Source organism: Mya arenaria, chromosome 9 (assembly GCF_026914265.1).
Source record: "Mya arenaria isolate MELC-2E11 chromosome 9, ASM2691426v1".
Lineage (NCBI taxonomy): Eukaryota > Metazoa > Mollusca > Bivalvia > Myida > Myidae > Mya > Mya arenaria.
In genome coordinates this window covers 21476793-21501436 of record NC_069130.1, presented here as the reverse complement: position 1 = coordinate 21501436, position 24644 = coordinate 21476793, and the positions used below count along the sequence as shown (strand labels likewise).

Here is a 24644-nt window from a genome sequence, read left to right as displayed (position 1 = left end):
ACATAAGGGGACAATCTTATTTGACCACATACGTATTGTGCGATCGTAAGAATACTTAAGCATACTATCCTTTTTCGAAAACAAAACCTTTATTGGAAATTTTTCAAGATTATAAGATTGTTTAACATTTTTTTTTTAAATTTAATGCGTTACACAAACCATTCAACTTCATTTCTTTTAATGTATTTTTTCGTGCGCTCTCTGATAGCATGTGATACGATACCGATTTGCGGCCTGAAACACTTACGGTGAAATACAAAAATAGAGCTCGCCGCGGCTTTCGACCGGGATAACTGCAGTGTACTTCTTTTCTATACAAACCAGATATCAAGTATGTTCTTGCAAATAAGGTCCACATTAAGGTTTCAACGAGCGACTAAAAATCTTAAGACCAGGACATTCAATTGATTAATTACCATGACTCGGACATCGAATTAAGATTTAAGCTTGTAAATTGAAACAAACATAGCCTAACATTTCAATCTATTTCTTTGAGAACGTATCTTATTACGACCATAAATAAACATTTTGAACAATATACTGTACGATATGTTCAATAATAAGATGGTAACGAGTATGACGTTTAAAGTACAATGTTCAGTGGTGTTTGTGTGAATTCCAAATGGTTTATTTTAATATATCTAATTGGGTTAATAACCGAATTAGACTGGACGTGAACTTCACTAATCACCCTGAACTTGTATTGGCTACCTTCTGTTATTAACACAGATTAACCTTGTTTCAACTTACGGCTAATAAAATAATATAGTTTAATTAGGAAAATGGCGTGTTTTAAAGTCCAAAATTAACCAATGTGAAAGACAGGTACATGTAAAAACAATTCAAATTAAAATTAATATGGAAAAGTTACTAAGGTATGAATTATATACAATTATACTATAATTAATTTTTAGTGGTGTTTGTGTCATTATTTATAAGAACTGGTTAATATTGCTTGTATGTAAAAAAGATTTATGCTACGCGTTTTGCTTAACCATTTCTCTTGTGTTATTACATAATAACAATCTTTAAAGTTATTTGGCTGTCTAAATTCTATTAATTGAACTACCCTCTGGGCCAGACACTGTTTATATCTTCCGCTTCACCTGATTAAAATCAATAACGGCTGTCTGCTGATTTACTGCCTTCTCAATATTCAAAATATAATGTTGCCAACTAATCTTGGTTAAAGACATTACTTCTTGACTTATATTTAAATAGATTGTTCTAATATCTAAGGTATAATATATTGATATTGACACAAACGATGTGTATTTTCTCAGTAAATAGTGCTAACTAGCCAGCAGTCATGATCACATGTATATTATATATTTTGTGTTTGTTTTATTATTATGTTTGGTGCATGGACCATGCAACGATGAAGAGATTTGTATTGCAACCCAAATACGGGCTATAATGCACCATTCAATTCTAACCACGCCCCCAGGTACGGGGGTATACCGGGGAAAGCGGGCCCCGAAGTGCATTGAATGCGGTGTTTTTGTTTTCGCGCCGTAAATTGCGGGGAATGGGCCTTACCTAGGATGTTTCCGGGGTGCGGGTGCATTTTGCGGGGATTTTACCATCAGCTTGTCCCCGCAGGTCGGGAATACTACCCGAGTTTTGCTGGACCGAAAGTCAAAGTCCCCGCTATTCCCCGGACCTGGGGGCCGTGGTTACAATTGACTGGTGCATAATACGGCAACGACGTCTGTCTATAAAATATTCTTAATGGAACGCAAACAAATACATCATAATTGAGATTAATGGTTGACTAAGGTGTAAGCTAAAAAAATGTTCACCCAAGGCATGCAAGTATTGAGATTTAGAGAACTTTATATACATAAAAGAAATTAATGACGCACTTAATTATTTAAAACGTAAACGTCTCGGATAGTGATTTACACAACTATTGAACATGACTAATACTAGTAATTCATTGCATTATAAATAATATTTATATTTTTATTTTGATATGAAGTAACATACGCTGAAATCGTTTGAAAAAACACTGCAAGGTTTCATATACGTATCTTAAATTTCGGTTTATATTATATTCTTCTTTTTAAAGGGTACCATCGTGATGTTGCTTGTGTAACGCGTTATCAATGAGGAGCTTCAAATAACTGCAATATAAAAATGTATGCACGGCTCGTTGTACTCGCCTTTATCCTAAAAGATGCGCAATGGATCAGTGCAGAGACTGGGCCGACCGAGTGCACATACAGTGATGACGTCTACACATGTGACTACGCTTCTATGACGTCATCAGATCGACCAATAGAATACAACGATTTCACAACTGTACCGCAGCGGCTTACACTCACCTTAAATGGTTTATTGCCATATATTGGTAAGTTCTTCAAGAGTCGGTTTTAGTAACACCGTTTTGTTTATAAATAAATTACAAAACGAATGTGTACCAAATATTATTACTGATTTTGGTAATATAAAGGGAGTTGAGGTTTTGAAAGCTAGGTTCACTATTTATCACGATCGAAACTCTGATGAAAGAGAATGCGTTTTCAATGGACCGTCGTTTGTTAGCATTGCAGAAGTCGTTACGCCTAAACACATGTTACAAACTAGTCAACTCGAGTTAAACCTAACTATAAACATTATATTTTAGAGGACGGTTGTGCTTTTGCACGAACTATGACACGACCCCTTAATGACATTGCGGCAAAATCAAGCGGCCGTGACATTTGACTATGTGGCTGTAAAGTTCTGAGCAAGCTCTACACACAGCTTAAAAAGTATTTTAGTTTAATCAGTTTTTCGATCATTAGGTGATGGACGTGTTTTTAGCACGGGTTTTGACACGATCCCTGAGAATCAGTTTGACTCAAACCACCCAGCCGCCTTGACAATAGACTGTGGGTGGGCTGGCTCCGCATACATAGACCGTGGATCGTTCTATCACATGGAATATGTCCAGTGGTTTAAGGTAAGTGGCCAACGTTGGAAACAAAACAACGGTTTGTTTAAGCTTTGTTGGCACAAGTTTTGTACTATTTCGTCGCTTAATTCTTATACTGTTCTATTATTTGTTTGTTTAAACTTTCGCTAAAATCGGTCCCAATATGTTCATATTAATGAACACATTTTATTTAATTGAAAAATACCAAGAAGACGATGCCCCATTTTCTCAAACAACTAAAGTCCTTTATAACATAATCAAGCTTAGTTCACTAACATATATGATATACAAAGGAAATTACCTCGAAATAACAGTGAAATAGTCGTGCCTTATAAAAATAAAATAAAAATAATAAAAAAGGTACTTATAAACGTATTTAGTCATCATTTATTCAAGTTCTTAAGACATTTTATTTATGAACACATTCCTTACATCTTAGGTTCGAAACTGCGATGTGCTGTACATCGGGACCGATACCATCGACATCTTTACACAGCTGGACTATTTTTCGTTCGAGGGTGGAAGTATTGACTTCATTGATGTGGGCGTCTTATACAATCTCAGTGTTGAGAGGCTTACATCCGGTTTACATCAGGTCTGTTTGGTCACAGAACATTGAACAAACTGTGACAGAATTTCCTTTCAGTTCTTAAAGTTTCACTCTCACAGATTGATTGTTTTGACAATTTCTTTTCCCTCTTTTTTGTCTTTGAATGAGCCAATTTTTGCGTCAATGTCACACCAGTGATATAAGACTGCCGACAAAGCAGATCGCAGTTTTCATATATACGTTTCAAAATTGATGCTTTATGGCTAAAAGCGTAACTAACGCTTTAAGAAAAATGAAAATATCTGCAGTTTACCAAACAATTAAGATATGTTCTATTGTGAGTAATCATAAATCACTGAATTGAAGGGGCTTATGCAAAAATCACATGATTCTGAGTCAAAAAAATAAAATGAAAAAGGTCAACACTTTCTATTTGTGAGAGTGCAGCTTTTACACCAACAATTTGTTTATGCTCTTTTTAAATTCCTACTTCTCGTGTATGAGTTATTAAGCAGAATTTATGATGTCGATTTTATTTCATTGAATGAACGCCAAAAGTAATATTTCCACGTGTGGCGTAATCATGTTGATATCACATGTTCCAGTTTCCTCGGACCCAGGGTCGGTTTGAGGTTTTATACTCACAGTTTGTTGACGGAACAGTGACAACGGGCCTCCTGTATTTCTTCAAAAACCTCACCTCAGTAGCGCTAAGGGTAAGTTTGTCTGTTTTTATTTAAAGTGACACTCTTAATCAAAATTAATACATACGCATGTATAACACACATACATTTTGAATAATAATCCTTTAACTACTTACTAAATAATATATTAATGGAAATTATTAATTACTGATAACAAGATTGCAACCGTGTATTTAATAGCTTAAAACTCAAAAAATATTAAATGATTGATGAATGCTAAAAGGTTTACTGTGGTCTGCGATATTCTCATAAGGTAGAAATACCGTGTTTTATGCTCCTTTCTTTCAAATTAAACTCGGTATTCTTCATTAGAACCAACGTGTTCGACTATTCATCTTTTTTTGGAATATTCAAACAATAATTAATAATTGTTGTAAATCTTACTTTGGAGTAAGAGTGCATCTTTAAGAAAATTGGGAGTTTCCACTGTATATTTCTGATAATAAAACTGTATGTTTGGAAATTAAAATTACATGAAATCCACGCACTAAAAAGGACAGGGTGCTGTTTGTAGCAAATAACACTTGAATGCTATGAAATATATGTTCAGCCAAAGATTATCTTTTAAAATGGTCCAAACAGTGTGATATACATTCAATATTTTTCAGGGAGCGAACATTTCATCCTTGACAACAGACACGTTTGCGTACAATTTACAACTGACCAGTATTGACCTCAGCGATAACACGTTCACCGAGTTGCCGGGAGAAATATTCAAGGTAGAACATTGTGACAGAGATATGTTTGGGAAGCACACGTTTTAATTAACCTTCAGTATAACGGATAATAGCGATGTCTAATAGCGACAGGCCCAAATGATTAGTAAAAAGTATTTGAACATATATATCTAATATATATCTAATGAATATGAGGTACATACTATTTTCCGAATTCAAATATTTTGACTATATATTTGAAAAGGTTCTTGTTTACCGATACTGGGGATTTTATATCTGGAAATAACACTTAGGCCTAAAAAACATTGTTTGGTTAGGGTTACATCCTTTTCAAAAATAGGTAGGGTAGGTAGGCTTTTTTATTTTTTTTATTAGGCTTTATATAAGAATATCATTTTCATCATAGGAGAATGGTGTTAAAGTTATCTTCTGTTTAAGCATTTAAGGTTTAAACTACATATTGAAAAGCAATTGAAAAAAAAAACGATTTTTTTTTTTTTTTTAGTTTTTCATTTTTTTTTTCAAACTGACTATAAAAACGGTAGGGTCGGCACCTATTCCATAGGTAGGGTCGGGTAACCCGAACCAAATGTATTTTTTAGGCCTTATTCAAGGCGTACAATAAAGGTTGATGCAAAATAAAATCATTTTAATGCAAAATCGTATTTTACTCATTTTCAATGATCAACACAAAACAAACAATATGATTTATGTACAGATAAAAAGTAATAGCGATAAATTGGCGTTTTTGTAATAGGAAAAGTTGTGGCTAAGACGCTTTTAATTAAAAAATATATGAGAAACTACAGAAACAGGCTCAGAAGCCAGAAGCAGAAGTTTAAATATAAGCCCCGTTTAATGGCACAGGGTAAACGCCAAAGACATAACACAAAAACAAAAATCACAAACAAGATCAATTGAGCAACAGCACAAAAATCCCCAAAAAACACAGTGCATATATATTATAAAACTACGTGTGTTTATCAAAAATTGATAGGTACCGCCTTGGAACGGTCAGTAAAAAATGTAAATTTTCTGGGGTTTAAACCAGTTTGCGTGCACAACCTTACTCTTATCCCAATAATTCTAAATAAATTAAAAACGTAAAAGGTAAATCTTATCAAAGTATGCATTAACTTGACGAAACTTAATAATAAAACAAATGATAATAAACTAATAGGTAACCCCCAAGAACTTCAAAGATTAGGGATCCGAACTCTGTCTGCTGACGATTGAGTACAAATCAGAGTACCTAATGCAAAATCTTTTCAAAGATACGATGCAGTTATTGTTTGAAACTATGAGCCTCACACACAGTCTGCCTTAGCAAATAATAGGTTTAAAACTGTGTGATCATAGAGTTTCATAATAAAAAAGCATCATTGTACTAAAACTGGGAACCCCAAACACACTTATTAAGGCTTGTTTTATCTGTACCTAAATCTATTTGGGTTTTTATTTCTATCATTATATTCAAATGAGTTAAACATGATAATGCATTAAAATAGCGTCAACCTATATTGTGCGCCTTTAATGTTGAGTTTCCCTACTCAATCCACCCTTTTCATGATTGGTTAGGTCTTCCTCATGGACACCTTATACATTCCAACCAACCAGCGACAGTATTACTCCATTTTCGGGGACTTGAGTTTCCCTACTCAATCCACCCTTTTCATGATTGGTTAGGTCTTCCTCATGGACACCTTATACATTCCAACCAACCAGCGACAGTATTACTCCATTTTCAGGGACTTGAGTTTCCCTACTCAATCCACCCTTTTCATGATTGGTTAGGTCTTCCTCATGGACACCTTATACATTCCAACCAACCAGCGACAGTATTACTCCATTTTCAGGGACTTGCGTTTCCCTACTCAATCCACCCTTTTCATGATTGGTTAGGTCTTCCTCATGGACACCTTATACAATCCAGCCAACCAGCGACAGTATTACTCCATTTTCAGGGACTTGAGTTTCCCTACTCAATCCACCCTTTTCATGATTGGTTAGGTCTTCCACATGGACACCTTATACATTCCAACCAACCAGCGACAGTATTACTCCATTTTCAGGGACTTGAGTTTCCCTACTCAATCCACCCTTTTCATGATTGGTTAGGTCTTCCTCATGGACACCTTATATATTCCAACTAACCAGCGACAGTATTACACCATTTTCAGGGACTTGAGTTTCCCTACTCAATCCACCCTTTTCATGATTGGTTAGGTCTTCCTCATGGACACCTTATACATTCCAACCAACCAGCGACAGTATTACTCCATTTTCAGGGACTTGAGTTTCCCTACTCAATCCACCCTTTTCATGATTGGTTAGGTCTTCCTCGTGGACACCTTATACATTCCAACCAACCAGGGACAGTATTACTCCATTTTCAGGGACTTGAGTTTCCCTACTCAATCCACCCTTTTCATGATTGGTTAGGTCTTCCTCGTGGACACCTTATACATTCCAACCAACCAGCGACAGTATTACTACATTTTCAGGGACTTGACAAACTCGCTGAAGTAACTCTATTTAACATTGATTGGTACTGCTCCTGTGACCAGCTTGTTTGGCTTGAGGACGCCTTGGATGATAACATTACAATCCACGGGGATCTAATGTGTGTTGATCAAACAGGTACGTTTCTGCAACTTTACAAGAGAAGTCGTACCAACACGAGGTTGTACCATATCTGGAGAAGTCGTCCCGTATATTTTGACGCCGTTGAATTAGGGTTAAAACAGTTTAGAACATGAAGTGTAATCAAAATTTGACTAAAAGTCCGAAGATGTATAACAATGCTTTCGATCTCACGATACTGTACACCACACTTACCCAGCACCATGGGATGACTACTCCGAATCCGGGACGACTTCATAGTGGGACTACTTCACAAAGGGACGACTTCATAGTGGGACTACTTCATAAAGGGACGACTTCATAGTATGACTACTTCACAAAGGGACGACTTTATAGTTGGACTACTTCACAAAGGGACGACTTCATAGTGGGACTACTTCACAAAGGGACGACTTCATACTGGGACGACTTCACAAAGGGACGACTTCACAAAGGGACGACTTCATGGTGGGACGACTTCACAAAGGGACGACTTCATGGTGGGACGACTTCACAAAGGGACGACTTCAAAGTGGGACGACTTCACAAAGGGACGACTTCATAGTGGGACTACTTCACAAAGGGACGACTTCATAGTGGGACTACTTCACAAAGGGACGACTTCGTGTTGGTACACCTGCTCCTGTATACTGAGTTGTTCAGCCTTTTTGGTTGTTAGAGTACCAGCAGTATGCGAAACTATTAATTCAAACTGTCTGTTTAGCTTTAGTTAAAGGCATACCCATTTATGTGACCAAGACATACCCTCGACTGTTTCAATTATCTCGAATTGAAAGTTAAAGTGGTCAAAATAACGTCTTTTTGTTCAAGGAACTTTGCACATATTTTATTTATTTATTAGGAAATTGTGAAACACAAGTGGTTGCCGCCGAACAATTTCAAACATAAAACATTTTATAACCATGTGGACACAGTGGTAATCACATGGTCTTCTGTAGTGTCTGTAAACTAAAATTCCAAACATTGATATTTTGATATTATATAAAGCGTATATCATAAGCGGTTATATATTTTATTTCTTTTCTATCTTAGACCCTATAAGCGGTAATACATTCTATTTATATTCTATTTTTAGAACAATCCGTTTTAAAGTTTTACTACACCAACTGTGTTGAAACCGCTGTCTGCAATGGAAAGTCAGGTAACAAATTTACTTCACTAATTACTCGTTATTAAAGTAGTTCTGATGTCAAATTAAAACAAAACACACAGAAAATACCTGATTTAGATCATATATTAAGATGATTTTTTTTTGTTTTTATTGTACGGTTTATTGAGTACCTTTTCTAGAAATATCTGATGCTTATTTCGTTTTAGCATAATTAGTTACTTTAACTTTATTTTTAAAAAAATGAAAATAGATTTAATCGTCATTATGAATAGAGATTAATAAGTATGAAAGATTCAGAAATCCCATAATCGAAAAATTACAGAATTTATGCCAAAACAAATTAAGTGGGCTTAGCGTACTGATGTTATGCGGGATTTAATTGGGGCCATTTTGGCTACATACGAGATACAGTCGAAATCGGTTGGCTCAATATCGCTCGGCTCAATTTCCTCATTGGTTCGAACTTGATGTAAAGAACCGATATATTTTTACTCTATACAAGCATTCCCGCTTGGCTCGACTTTTCCAAGGCCCAAACTATGTTAGCCAATCCCTGGGATATCGAGCCAACGGGTTTCGACTGTAAAGTCAAACCCGGTTGGCTCGAAGTCCCAGGGGTCATAAAAAATATCTCGAGCCTTGGAACAATCGAGCCAAGCGGGAATGTTTACCTTTAGTATATATAAATCGGACCTTCACATCCAGTTCGAGCAAAGAGGAGATCGAGCTAAGCGAGTTCGAGCAAACGGAGTTCGACTGTACTTTAAAATCAATTTGTACTCTTTCTTTTTTCAGGTTTTGCCATTGGCTCCTATTGTCAATCTATCTTGGGTGTTTTCATGATTGGGGTTGCTTTCCTGACATTACTTCTGATCGGATTGTCAACGTTGGTCGCCTTTCTGAATAGGCAAATGATTCCGCGGGCGCAATATGAGATGGGAATCAAATTGCGAAAGCGCGCAAGAAAAGCAAGAGAGCAATGGAGAGATGCCAAAAGAATGGTCCTTAAGAAAATAAGGGTAAATTAAATTTGAATTGTGTTTTAGTCACTTTTGTAACATTATATTACATGTTGCAATTATGTTGCTTGGGGTTGCTTGTCAGGCGTTTTTGTTGTTGCTATAATCTGCCTATGTATACTTAAACGGAAACTACAGTTTTGAGAGCAACCGTCAAAGTATGTGCCGTAATTAACAACCAATTATCAAATAAAAACCTTTCGAAAACATATCGTAGAAAGTTTTTCTTTATATATGGTTAAATTTATTTTCATTACGTTTCAATTTAACTTACATGAAAACCATTGCCTGTTTGGTTTTTAAGCAGGAATGTGAATTTGTTGAATATTATTTCATCTAATTTCAGGCTGATAGAGGGTTACCTACCTTTCCAATATCAGATGAGATACCCTACCTCGAAGACAATAGCTTCTCGCCTGAACAATTCCAATACAACAATGCGTATGAACATTACAATGATAATGAGATCTCATCGCCGAGTCCACAGTTTTACCATGTTCAGGAATATCAGAGTCCAGGGTCAACACAGTCTTATAATTATTAATATTCCCTGATTTCTTATGTGATTGTGTTATAATGTGAAGCGTCAATACAACAAAATCGGCGAATAAAATACGTTCTTTAAAATGAATATATTTTCGTTTTACATTTAATTCATGTTATTTTTGGTCTTCCATTTAGATACTAGTACATAAATCAAGTACAGTGAAACTGCGTTCCCTCGAACAAGCGGTCGCTCGAGAACCGGCGTTCCCTCGAGGTCGGAGCTTGGTCCCGAACTTTTTTCCTTCTATTTTCATATAAAATATACCCACGCTGCCTCGAAACCTAATTATGTCGAGCAGTCGAGCAATATCCTCGGTCCCAAGTACACAAATCGTGCACAAAACCTTATGGCTCCCTCGAGGTCATAATTTCACACTTTTTCCCGAACGCGTGTTCCAAAATAAACAAACAATTGCCATAACATGTACCGTACTGTTTATGTTTTGAATTGAATTTGGCTTTAAGTCATCCCAACTCTTGAAAATTGAATTTCAAGTGCAACATCTATATCCTGTCGATCGACTCACAGATAAAAATCAAAGCGCGAGGCGCTGAAAGACTATCTGCGGGCAAATATGTGAGAGTTGCAAATTGAATAAATAAAAGTGAAAAATGTGCCGAGAGCGCTTGTGCCCACACTGGGCAAGGAAACAGACATATCTATATCTTTATGGCGTCTTGTGTCATTTTGTTTTTGTAAATGTCACTTCAATCGTCGTAATCCCCATATTCCCATGTATTTAGTGTTACAATGCATGCCCCATTTCAAGCGTTTCTAAAGGTTTTTCGTTGCTTTGATTAGATACCATACGATAGGAAAATACAATACATCATACATATATCATTTCCTTTTATTAACATACACCTTTTGTTTAGGGAAAATCATTTTTTACAGACAACTTCAGCAATAATTTCATTCAAAATACACAGCTTATCACTCCAGTCGACGTATCCCCATGTATTTGAAGTTACAGTAAATGCTCTTTTCAATCGCGTCTAAAGGTTTTTCGGTGTTTTGATTAGATAGCATACGTTAGACAAGTTTTATGAACTTACACGTTTTAATTCTTTAAGGAAAATGATTCTATTTTTACGAGGAACTTTAGCAATAATACCTTTTAAAATGCAGAACTTATCAGATGGTCGTTTTCCCGCAGTGAGGACAAACATGTGGTCAGTCAATGTATGTAGAAACTATGTTTAGAATACCGGTCAGTTAATGTAGTTGAATCTATTTTTAGATTATCGGAACTTGTCTGTTTTATGAATGAGATTATGATTGTGCTTTTTAAAGTTAATTATTGATAAATGTAATGTTATTAATGTTTTATGTAAGTACCTGTGTAGAAATAGTACTAGTGCTGTTATGAATGCTTCGTACTCTTTGGATGTTAAACAGTTTTAATCCGAACTACTTTGCTTCACCAAACGTATGCATGACTCACTGTCGTATCCGGGCATGTGTGCTTATATAAATTGAAAGCCTAATGTCTAAAACTATGCCAAGAATACACCGGAACGAAGCTTTTATGAAAAAAATGAAAACATCTCATCAGAAATATAAACGCCTTAAATCATAGAATGAATAGTATCCTGTTATTGTGTTGCAGGTAAATTACAATGTATAGTATTTGAAGCATTAGCAATGCGAAACCTGAGATACAACTATTTTAAACTTAGACAATTATTTTTGTTTCTTATCTCATAAAAGTCAAATAAAAAAGCGTCAGGTTATAATAAAAAATCCTGCAGGCGATGGGACACTTGCGGTCGGTAATCATTTCTGAAACATCATGGGCTAAACTCAGAGGGAATATCAATATGTTATCTTCCTACCAGAGCCTCCTATCTTGACCCTCATTAATCTGATAACTATAACGATCTAAAAATAGTTATATTCTGCTAAAAATAAAACGCCCGGATACATAATTACAGCGCGGATTTAGCCGAACAAGCAAAAACTCATACTCGGACTGCAACAAAATCAATCTATTTTTATGATTTCGACGTCATTCTGCTAAACATAGAGCGCATTGAGACAAAAAAAATGGGTTAAAACGACATGAATAGAAGTAGTTTTTTGGAGTTTGTGGTCTTATGAATACCTGCGCGCATGTGCAGATAGTCTAAAAAAACGTCTGCATTCAGCGACTCAGCATTTTGGCGTGTTACTATGGACTTACTGCTAAACAGACGGGCTCAAACCCCCTCAAAGCATCCACAAAGATACAGTTCGCATTGAGGTTACATCAACCGTAGCTTGAAATCCCGGCACGGTTATGCACCAGTCAATTGCAACCACGCCCCCCCCCCCCAGGTCCGGGGGTATACTGGGGATAACCGGGAAAAGGGCCGTGTTTTTACTTTCCAGGTGGCCGCGCAGGGCCAGGTGACCGCGGTGGTTTTGTCTTAGGGCCAAATTTAGCGGAGATATATATAGCCTTATATAGAGTCTCTGGGGTGTGGGGGCATTTGGCCGGGGTTTTACCATCAGTTCGTCCCCGCAGGGCGGGGATTTTACCCGGGGTTGGCTGGATCGCAAGTCAAAGTCCCCGCTATTCCCCGGACCTGGGGGGACCGTGGTTACAATTGACTGGTGCATTACACACGAATCTCTTGTTCCGAAACTTACTGCTTGAACAGTTTAAATTTGGTCAATACAAATTGACTTTCGCTTTGTTGCAAAATGACACGATTAATGCAATTTTATTATCTGTTTGACAGATTATCAGCAAGTAACACCATTAGAAGTAATAAATGAAGTTAATAAAATCGGAGCGCAGTTTTGAACTTAACAATATCGTCATAACTTCGTGCGTGTTATAAAGTATGAACACTGAGTGTTATCTGTACAAATGACTAAGCCAATGTAAATATTTAATACTTATGCACATACACATTACGGTAGGTTCTATATACAACCATGCAGAACGCCTATGACAGAAAAATACTTGTTTTAAATATCAATGTTTGACGCTTGAATGCATGACTTGTTTGCCGGATTTTGAACATATTGTTAGACACATATTGTAATGTTACGTCGGATTTATATAATATTGCTGTCTTACTTGCACTCAATACAGATCAAAATGTATGATGATGTCAATCGTATAAGGACGATTAAGTTTAGCATAGGTACAAGCTGTGGAAGGAATTATACTCTTTTCGCACGTCAAATTAAAATAATATGTTACTGGTATTCAAGATAATAATATGTTACTGGTATTCATGAAGTGTCTTACTTAAACATTTCAACTTGATTATAATTTTTAAATACCCTCAAATTTTCATAAAATTTATTCATATGCCTTTATTTTTTTTTATCTTATTCCTGTTTTTTTCATAGTCTTGTTTAAGAAACAATGTTAATTTGCTTTAAATTCAGTTTTTAATATTTGTTTCACTAAGATGAACATTTTCACTCAGATGCGTAATAAATACAACCTCAGATCTTTTTTATTCAAGCCAAAAAGGTTATGAAGTAAACACAATCACCTAAACTAATTATTTTTAACCCTTCTTTTGCTTATTGCAATCCTCATTTGTGTATGACTTGTTTCGTTACGGTTAAATTAGCATTGTAAACTATTTAAACGCACATAGTTATCGATGCGCTTAAATTAGTCCCGATATTTCACAATCGCTACGTCAACAGCAGGAAGTAAAATCCGCTTGAAAGATATTGTACTAAACCTATGCAAAGAGAAAGTAGAAAGCTGGATGGAAATTCTAGTTTGCAAAAGGAATGATGAAATTACGTTTTTTTACTATTAAACGGACACAAGAAATGAAGAAAACATAGAGAGAATTATAAGCTAAGCAGATGAAAAGCAGAGAAATATTGGAGTTTAAACACATCTACTGATATTTTAAACGCTAAAAGGTAATAAAAAGTAACTCGAAATTGAACTTCCTTGTTCGGAATTTAAAAGGACCTAAACATTCAATGCAAAACGAAAATAACCAATAAACATATCAAATACATGTTATTTAGTGTTTCCATTTTCAATGAAATGTTTTAAGTAACAATGTCGTTGAAAAGATATGCAAAATACTTACAATTTAGCCTTATTTATAATTATAATGTTTTTGTCTTATTCTTTTCAAATATTATATAAATTATTACACACACACACAAAACTATTTGGCATAACGCCTTCATCAGTAAATAAAAAAAACAATTACAGGAATGAAATAAAGTCACAGACTGCTTAATGACAAAACAATAACAAAACTATATTTCTTTTATGTTTTTCCCCGGCATTTTCGTAGATAAATGATTATGATGATGATGATGATGATGATTATGTTGTTGATGATGAATGATGAATGCTCCTGCTGCTTCTGTTGCTGTTTCTGCTGCTGCTGCTGCTGTTGTTGTTGCTGACGATGATGATGATGATGATGATGATGATGATGATGATGATGATGATGACGACTACGTCCGCATCATTAAATGTTAAATTTAAAAAAAGACACAGGCAAAACAGTCGATTGCGAAATTTAAAACAAATTAAACTGCATTTTTGGGTCAGATACATATTTTAACCATAAACATAACTGTTACGTATATGCCCTGCTAGCTGGCCTAAATAGAAAATGGGCGATAAGTACGGGATTCAATGAACCCTCAACATCTCCTTTTTCAGTAAATAACTGGTAAACCAGACTTAGTTGCTATGGCGCTGGTAGATGGTATCCGCGTTGTCCGGGGGCCGGACTGGACTGGGGGCGAGGAAGACGGAGGCGAGGGTCACGTGGGGACTGTTACAGGTTACTTCCTGTCATGACTCATCAAAACACACGTGAAATTAAAATTGAATTCATTGCTGTAAAGCAGTATTTTGTGGATATTTGATTCCTAATGTAAAACGATAAAAAACATTTTTAGGCTTTTTTCCCTTAAATATACGAACGAGATATCAATCCCTTGTTCTATTTCATATAGCATTTCAGTTGCTTTGTCGGCGAAATTCCAAGGAAACCTTTTTCTTTTTTCCCCTGATGTTGCGAATAATTGCGTTAGTGACTTTCGTTTTTTTCAATTTGATAAGGCGATATACAAATATTTAGGAATATAAAACAAGTATAAATATATCACCCTTTCATCTTTCTACCTTCGTACAGACAACAACGAAGACAACACTGTTGAGGTACAGTGGGACATGGGGCAGACGGGGACATACAAAACCGGAAGCGAAGGGAAATGTGAGCTACGCATCCTTGACAGTGCCGCCGCGGGTAAGTGTTGGCTGAGTATGTTGTTATGAAAGTATTTTGTGGGAAACGCTGTCGGGGTATTCAAGGAGATGGGACAGACGGGGCGTTTAAAACCGGAAGCGAGGGAAAACTCATCCTGGACAACGCCGCAGCGGGTAAGTTGTGTGGACTGTTTATGAAATAATGGAAATAGTTTTAGTGTTATGCTCTCGGTTATTCTGGGACATGAGGCAGAGGGGACTTATAAAACCGGAAGCGGCGGAAATGTTAGTTACGCGTCCTGGACAGCGCCGTAGCGGGTACGTTATATCAGTTGATTATGTTGAAATGGAAGTAGTTTTTGAGTAACGCTGTCGGGTTTACTTAGACATGGGGCAGGTGGTAACGTACAAAACCGTAAGCGAAGGGAATTGTGAGCTATGCGTCCTGGAGTGGGTTGGTCATGTTAAAGCTGCACTTTTACAGATTGAACGTTTTGACAACTTTTTTTTATTTTTTGTCTTGGAACGAGCCAATTTTGCGAAAATTCATCTACACCAGTTATATAAGACTGCTGACAAAAAAAATCAGATCGCAGATTTTTATATATAAGTTAAAAGATTGATGTTTTATGCATTTTTCTTAAACCGTTAGTAACGGTTTAAGCCATAAAACATTTATTTTCGAACGGAAATATGAAAATCTGCGATCTGATTTTTTGTCATTGGTTTGCAAATATTTACGCAAAAAAAATGCTCTTTCCAAGACAAAAATTAAAAAAGTTGTCAACACGGTAAATCTGTGAGCGTGCAGCTTTAAAATGGAAGTAGTTTTTGGGGTAAAATACATCGAGTTTAAATCGAACATGGGGCAGACGGGGACGCACAAAACCGGAAGCGAGGGTAAACTTTAGCTACACTTTTTTGACAGCGCCACAGCGGGTAAGTTGTGTGGGCTGGGTATGAAATAACGGATGTAGTTTTGGGGTTAATGCTGGCGGGTTATACTTGGACATGGGGCAGACGGGGGCGTTTTGAACGGGAAGCAGGGGGAGATATTATCTCATCCTGGACAGCGCCGCAGCGGGTACGTTGAGTGGGTCGGTTATGTTGTATGGAAATAGTTTTTTGGTAACGCTGTCGGCGTATTCTTAGACTTGGGCAAACGTGGACGTACACAACCGGAAGTTAGGGGAAATGTGAGCTACGCGTCCTTCACAGCTATCCAGCGGGTAGGTTGAGTGGGCTGGGAACGTTATAAAGGAAGTGGCTTTGGAATATGACGGGGACAAATAGGTTATGTCGGGGCACACTAAGTCATGAGGCAGACGGGTAAGTATATAACTGGAAGCGAAGGGAAATGTGAGCTTCCCGTCCTTGACAGCACCGCAGCGGGTAAGATAAATGGATTGGGCAAGTTTTAATGGAAATAGTTTTCGGGTGTGTAGATACAACGGGTCATATGGCAAACGGGGATGTATTAAACCGGAAGCAGGGAGAATTGTAAGCTACGCGTCCTTGACAGCGCCGCCGCGGGTAAGTTGAGTGGGCTGGGTATATTATACGCGAAATATTTTTCCAGGTAACGCTGTTAAGGTACCATGGAACGTTTGGCAGACTTACAAAAGATAGGACATACAGCGTAAGTCGCGTAAGTAGGGGTAAATTTAAACTACGTGTTTCTGTTAGCTCACAATTGTATTAACTATTTGCTGTATTAATTAATCATTCTCGTGTCAAGGTCTCAAACACCAAGGGGAAACGTGCGGCGGATGCAAGGAATCCGATTTCCCAGGGACCCTGTGGCGCTGCAAGACCTGTCCGTCCGTCTCTCTGTGCACGCTCTGCTACTTCAAAGACCAACACGAGCTGCAACATGAATTCAACAGGGTTGACGTTCCTGGTTGGAGCGGGTAAGTACATAAGTTTAATTTGCCTGACTATTACTTTTGTATATACATTTATAAAAACGCGCCCGAAACAAATACACAAAGTTAAACAAATAAATCCCACATTTGACATTCGCGATCATTCTTTTTGATGTAACTGTTTTAAAAGCGAAGTCAAAGTAATTGTTGAGAATGGTATAAATACAAGTTTTCACTAAATCTACACCCTTTTTCATTATGTTTGGTTACTTTTCAAACTAGAATGCCGGTGAAAAAGCGGTCCATCAGCAACAAGATGCGGGCCCTTGGGATATTTAAGGGCGCCAAGGTGAAGCGGGGAGCAGACTGGAACAGCGGAAATCAGGACGGTATATATTTTAAATAATGTAATGATATTTTTATGATGTAGTATTTATATCATAACTGCTAATCCTTATGAACTGCCTTTTGGCAATTGCGATAAGCATCCAATGACGGCAACATCTTTGGATATGTTCATATCGCGAATGATCGCGTATAATTTACATGTAAATTGAATGTATTTTAACTTGTTATTGCTTTTTGTGTGTCAGCAGGCCACGAACAACTTAAATCAACATGCTGAAAGTATAAAGTTATGATATGTTTAATATATTGCTGTCATTAGTGTTTCAATTTTACGTTCAAAATCAACTATGAAGTGGTTTAATTATTCCCGAGTTGTTATGACGACATATGAAAAACTGTTTCCGGTTACGTTCGGGTCGTTCTGTTTACAAAATGGGTGCGAAAAAATTACTGAATGGTTTTATTAAATGAAATTAAATATGTTTTATCAATTCTGGAAATGCATAATGAACTTTAAAAGGTGTAAATATAAGTAATGAATTGCGTGATTTATGTCATTATCGGGGATAATGACATCAACCACACAATCTTGCAATTCATTCCTTAAATATAGCAAGACATTTGATTGAACATGTATATATATATATAACGAATTAATTATTAAAGCAAGCTTTTGAAACGTCTAAGGGTGTCAGGGTGAAACGGAGAGATTATTTGAATAGCGGAAACATTGGAATGTATTCATAAAACATTTTAAAGCTGCACTCTCACAGATTGAACATTTCGACAACTTTTTTATTTTTTGTCTTGGAACGAGCCAATTTATTCGAAAATACATGGAAACCAGTGATATTAGACTGCTGAAAAAAATTCAGATTTTCATATTTATGTTCAAAAATTGATGTTTTATGGGGTTTTTCTTAAACCGTTAGTAACGGTTTAAGACATCACACATCAATTTTCGAACAGCGATCTGACCTTTTGTCAGCAGTCATTTATCACTTGGTTTCAGATATTTACACAAAAATTGGCTCATTCCAAGACAAAAAATAAAAAAGTTGTCAAAACGGTAAATCTGTGAGAGTGCAGCTTTAAGGCATTTCTTATCTTTAGTCGATTTTCTTAAATTGTCAAAGTCAAATTTAAAGAGATGTGCACGTGTTTTAAAATAAAGTTGTGTTTATTACATGACAATAATGTTTTTATTATTCATTATTAATTTATGATATGATATGACCACTGAAATAGTTAACTTAGGAAAATGATTTAATTTAAAGATGCACTCTTACTCCCAAACAAGATTTACCACAATTAATAAAATGTTTTAATATTACAAAAATGATGAATAAATGTCGAAAACAATAGTTCTTATGAAGGATACCGAGTTTGATTTGAAAGAAATTAGCATAAAACACGGTATTTCTACTTTATGAGACTAAAGTAGACCACAGTAAATCTTTTAGCATTGACCAATCATTTAATATTTTTGCGCCTCCTGCTATTAAACACACGGTTAAAATCTTGTTATCAGTAATTAATATTTTCCATAAATGCATTATTTAGTAAGTACTTTAAGGTTTATCAGTCAAAATTTATGTTTGGTATACATGTGTATGTATTGATTTTAAATAAGAGTGTCTCTTTAAGAGAAGATGGAGCTTTTATTTCATTTATAACTAATCTATTTATGGAATACTTTGTCATTCGGTTTATCTGCGCGATTGTATAAGTTCGAGTTGCTTGCGTCAAGTCCATATGCGTGAGGTTCATATGCGTGCTTGAAGTACATATGCGTGAAGACCTTATGGTAAAGTCCATATGCGTGCGTGAATTCCGTATGCGTGAAGACCTTATGGTAAAGTCCATATGCTTGCGTGAATTCCGTATGCGTAAAGACCTTATGGTAAAGTCCATATGCGTGCGTGAAGTCTATATGCGGGCGTGAAGTCCGTATGCGTGAAGTCCTTATGGTGAAGTCCATATGCTTGCGTGAAGTCCGTATGCGTGTAGTCATTATGGTGAATTCCATATGCATGCGTGGATCCATATGCGTGCGTGAAGTCCATATGCATGCGTGAAGTCCGTATGCGTGAAATTCTTATGGTGAAGTCCATATGCGGGCGTGAAGTCCATATGCATGCGTGAGGTCCATATGCATGCGTGAAGTCCGTATGCGTGAAGTCCTTATGGTGAAGTCCATATGCGTGCGTGAAGTCCGTATGCGTGAAGTCCTTATGGTGAAGTCCGTATGCGTGAAGTCCTTATGGTGAAGTCCATATGCATGCGTGAAGTCCGTATGCATGCGTGAAGTTCATATGCGTGCGTGAAGTCCGTTTGCGTGTAGTCCTTATGGTGAAGTCCATATGCATGCTAGGATCCATATGCGTGCGGGAATTTCATATGCATGAAACCCATATGCTTGCGTGTAGCCCATATGTGTGAAGTCCTTATGCGTTCGTGAAGTCCTCTTGTGTCAAGTCCTTATGCGTTCGTGAAGTCCTCTTGTGTAAAGTCCTCATGCGTTCGTAAAGTCCTCTTGTGTAAAGTTCATATGCGTGCATGAATTCCATATGACTTGTGTGAAGTCCATTTGCGAACGTAAAATCTATATGCGTGAAGTCCATATGCGTGCGTGAAGTCCGCAAGTGTTAATGAAGACTATCCTATGATATGCATACATTGGCCTCTTGTATTTTAACATTCATGAAAATGCTAATTTAGTCATTGTGACTGATGACTTGATGTGCGCAATATATTATTTCGAATGTTCAGGCGGCGATGGAAAGGTCGGTACCATAACTGATGTAGTCAACTACGGGACAACGGGGCCATGGCGGGACGCGGTCAAGGTCAAATGGCTATCTGGGGACTCCAACCAATACCGACTGGGCTACAGGGGGAAGGTGGACCTGGAATGTGTGGAGGAAACCCCGGGCCTCGATTACTACAGGGACCACCTAATGCCCATGAGTAAGTGCCGAGAAATTGAGAGGGGAGTTTAGACGGTCATAGTATGCTAATAAATAAGACTTATAGCCAATGTAAATGTAAAGACATTCTTGGCTAAGTGGGAAAGTGGTTGTGTTTTGTGTCGGGCAAACTCCGAACCGGGAATAAGTAGGAAGTAAGAAGTTACTGGCATAAGGGGCAGCCCATGAATGTTTATTACCCATTAATGTACATAACCAATTAATGAAATACACTGTATATAACCCATTAATGGGTAATACACATTAATGTATATTACCCATTATTGTTAAATACCCATTAATGTATAATACCCATTAATGTATATTACCCATTAATGTATATTACCCATTAATGTATAATACTCATTAATGTATATTACCCACTAATGTATAATACACATTTATGTATATTACTCATTAATGTATACAACCCATGAATATATATTACTCAATAATGCATATAACCCATTAATGTATTTAACTCATTACTGTATATTACCCATTAATGTATATTACCCATTAATGTATATAACCCGTTAATGCATATTACCCATGAATTATAGTACCGATTAATGTATAGTACAACTACATGTAAATAATAGAGAACACAAGCGTGTGTGTAAAGATAGACTTGGATACAGGGGAGTTACCTTTGTAATGTTAGGAGAATACCCCGACCTACAGAGCCTACCCCATGCCATTACTTTAGTGATACGTTACTTATATACTAGTAACACTTGAATTTGCAATGCCATTATATAAATTGTGTAAAGAGGTCCTTCAACACAGAGGTAAACTAGGCTTGAAGTACTTCATGGGGCACTTTATAAGTAAATTACAATGTTTTGTGTTTAAAAATTGTGCCTATAAATTGTATTCATTTTACAACGATTTTGAGGAAAGTTATATAAACTTGTACTGAGTCACTCTCGTTGGCACGATGTTGTGCGAGAGTTTAGTCTAGTCTTGTTGGAGAAACAGGAGCACCCGGAAAACAACAACAAGTGTCCTGCTTGGTGACCACTACTAAACTCACAAGCGCCCAGGCCGGGAACTAGCAACTGCTGGGTCTCGAGCTCGGCCCGCAGAGCCACCGCTCGTACGTGTGGTAATGCATGGTACGAAACCTGTCTTCTTTTCTTCCTTCATGACTTCCATAGTCACATCGTACATGCGTATGTGGTCGTGCATGTCACGAGATCTGTCCTGTCGTCTTATTCTTAAGTTCTATCTCTCCCTTCCCGACAACCATCTCCTCTCACCTTCGTTTTTAACTAAGATGAATTAATTCATCTACTGCTCCGTTCTACCATCCTCAGTCTCGCTCACCTATCTCTCTCTGTCTCTTTTCTCATGGATATACACTTACCATCCTTTCCTTCAAATATATTTCCTTATTGTGTCTCTCTCTTCCATCTAAACCTCTTTTACCAACATCACCCATATTCCCTGGTCTTTTTTCGCTGGCCTTAATCCCAGCCTATTCTGTACTCTCTGCTCATCAGCACACCTTCTCTCTCCACTCCACTACCTCTATCTCTCTCCTATGTTTCCCCACATTCTCTCTCCGTTGCCCTTTGCTTCCTTTCTCCCTCAATCCTCTCATTTTTACACCCACTCATATCTTTGTTCTCGTTTTCAAACTATCCATCTCTTTCTCTCTCCGTTACCCGTTGGCTTCCTTTCTTCTTCACTCCTCTCACATCTTATTCTCGTCTTCCAACTACCTCCTCTCTCTCTCTCTCTCTCTCTCTCTGCTATTTTTCACAACTTCTCTCTCCACTCGTACAAGCATCCTGATTCGTCGATAGTAATTATTGGATAAATTTTGACCAATACAATACACATTTGGCTAACTTTAGCCGCGACAAAGTATAAACTTCTGTTATACAATTTGCTGAGGTTATATTTAACGTTATACGGCAAAGAAAATATCCCGAAGTTAAGTGGGTGCAATGATTTGTTCCAAATCGAGTTGAATTCAAATTTCTGTGTCGGACACTGACGTCAGAAATTTAAGTAAACGGCCCATCATCGATTTATGTAATCATTAACAGAAAGGAGCGAAACGCTCCTGGAAAAATAAAAAAGTGCTTATACAAATGTTAAGAACCATAAAGGAATCTGATATTAGCACATACCAAACCGATTTCAAAATGTTCTATTACAGTTTTTACAGTTTACAGTTTATTTCCAAATACATCTAAACAAAAATGCCCATGCGTATACATAATATAATTACGAAACATGTTTCTAAACATAGTCAAGGTCCAATAAATTCATATAAGCAACTGATCAACATTATAAATACATCAAATCATGCGACCAAATGATATATCATCAATAAACTTAAATTTAAGCGTGAAGTAGTTAATGTTAACAAATAATATTACATCACATTAGGCCAAATGAGTTAAAAGCTTATGTTATTTTGAACATACTTATAATCTCATGACAAAATGTGCACAAATTTACGTAAGATTCATTTTAGTTCTTTTTGTTTTACATTTTGAGCAACAGCGATGTGATCAGGTGAATTATAGATTGAAACACAACACATGAATGATTCTGTCGTGTTTGGCATTTGTTTCAATAGCACGGTTTTGGGGTCATCCTTTTTACCGTCCATCTTATTCATTTGACGAGATATTGCCATAGCTTTCGTGCTGATAACTTTGGCCATTACAAAGCAACCATACTGACAGGTGCGGATCCAGGATTTTACGAAAGAGGGGCTTAACTTAGGAATGTAGCCTTTTGATTTGCGCCCCTTCCTCAGAACCGAAGTGTATTTGGTTAAAAAGATTGACAGTGGGCATTCGGAATAGTCCCCTATGCGAATTTTAACAATTTCTAGTCGGAAATGGTGCATTTTGGGCGTAATTTTTTTTATCTCTTATATTTAAATAAAACGTAAATTTGGACAATTTTAGGTTTGGGGTGGAGTCGGGAGCGCACCAGGCGCCCCCTCTTGTTCCGCTAAGGGTAAAAAGGGAAAAGTAAATTAAAACATATGGTTGCCAGATATCAATGCGCCAATTTTGTACAGAAAGCCACATAGCTCTGGTAATTCAAGTTAAGTTTTACCTTTTTTCCAACTGAAACGAACGACGAGCCTTTTGCGTTCGGCCTGTGACGCTCTTGTTGTGATTCTGATATGGTGTTCGTATTTCGGAAACAGGGTTTTGGATTTTCCAAAAAATCTGCTTATAGTTTCTATACTTCCCTTTAAAGTCATTTTCACAAGAGCCGTTTTTTTTTATCTAAATGCATATACCATTGATTTTTTTAACGAACTCATTTTCTTTTTTTCAGACACCAACTTTAAACCAGGTTGAATAAGCATGCCCTTATTGCTTTCCTTTTTTCCCGTATTTTTCCTTATTTTGCATTTATACATCATAATAATATGTTTTCCTTATTATTGCCTTACCTCCTGTCTAAATTAACTTAGGTAAAATGGGCAATATTAATATCGTTTCCTATTTTTACTATGTTATTTATAGTTTACTTACCCTGACACGAACCAATTTTATATCTTTTAAAAACTAACTTATTCCAAAATGAATGCTGAAAACACTCCTAAGCTAATGTTCATAAATGTTCTTAAAATATATAAGAAACTATGTCCCTTAAAAGCCTAGTGTAAGGAATGTTTGGCATGATAATCCCCTGCTGTGCATCTTCTGCTAATTGCACTTGTCACCGTAGGGACCAATTTCCTGTATATTGGTTTATTGACTTAGGGCCATTTAGGGTCCAATATTATAATGCAACCTTCTAAAACTGCACAGCAGGATACTCAGATTGGCGATCTGATAAGAGGGATCAAGGCAAGTAGATTAAGATCAATACACAGAGGTTGTGTACGATACCCCGATTTGAGGGTGGGGTGCGGGGGTCACTTATAGAAGGCTTAAACTAGGCCTTTAAGCAGAAGATGGGGCAAATAGGTTAGTTAATATCGTGAGACCGTTCGGTCGGTCGGTAGAGATGGGAACTCAGGTTTTAGAGTCAGCAGGACAAACGTCAACGTCAATGACAAAGGTGTTATACACATTTTGTCTGCATAATAACATAATAACAGTTTG

The 24644-nt window shown here is 36.8% G+C and overlaps 2 protein-coding genes across 3 annotated transcripts in view; both read left to right on the top strand.

Annotated features, from left to right (window-relative positions):
* The first annotated feature begins 2139 nt into the window (after positions 1-2139).
* On the top strand, positions 2140-10168 carry LOC128245853 (uncharacterized). Its single transcript, XM_052964074.1, has 9 exons — positions 2140-2353; positions 2790-2947; positions 3360-3515; positions 4076-4186; positions 4783-4893; positions 7356-7491; positions 8570-8635; positions 9401-9624; positions 9971-10168. The coding sequence occupies exons 1-9, from the start codon at positions 2140-2142 to the stop codon at positions 10166-10168; spliced, it is 1374 nt and encodes a 457-aa protein (XP_052820034.1).
* A 3657-nt stretch (positions 10169-13825) lies between these two features.
* The window catches only part of LOC128203179 (E3 ubiquitin-protein ligase MIB2-like), a 30389-nt gene continuing 19570 nt past the window's right edge, over positions 13826-24644 (top strand). The window contains exons 1-7 of one of the 2 annotated variants that reach the window (XM_052904473.1): positions 13826-14053; positions 14820-14943; positions 15298-15411; positions 17110-17281; positions 17519-17625; positions 20357-20554; positions 23869-23886. In XM_052904473.1, coding sequence (XP_052760433.1) covers positions 14850-14943; positions 15298-15411; positions 17110-17281; positions 17519-17625; positions 20357-20554; positions 23869-23886 — 703 coding nt within the window. In that variant the 5' untranslated portion in view covers positions 13826-14053; positions 14820-14849. The remainder of the gene's footprint in view (positions 14054-14819; positions 14944-15297; positions 15412-17109; positions 17282-17518; positions 17626-20356; positions 20555-23868; positions 23887-24644) is intronic. The other variant, XM_052904474.1, reaches the window with a different exon arrangement.

Coding starts and splice junctions, on each gene's coding strand:
- LOC128245853 (XM_052964074.1), top strand. CDS start 2,140: ATGTATGCACGGCTCGTTGTACTCGCCTTTATCCTAAAAGATGCGCAA. Junction 3,516..4,075: donor TTACATCCGGTTTACATCAG/GTCTGTTTGGTC, acceptor CACATGTTCCAG/TTTCCTCGGACCCAGGGTCG. Junction 7,492..8,569: donor AATGTGTGTTGATCAAACAG/GTACGTTTCTGC, acceptor TTCTATTTTTAG/AACAATCCGTTTTAAAGTTT.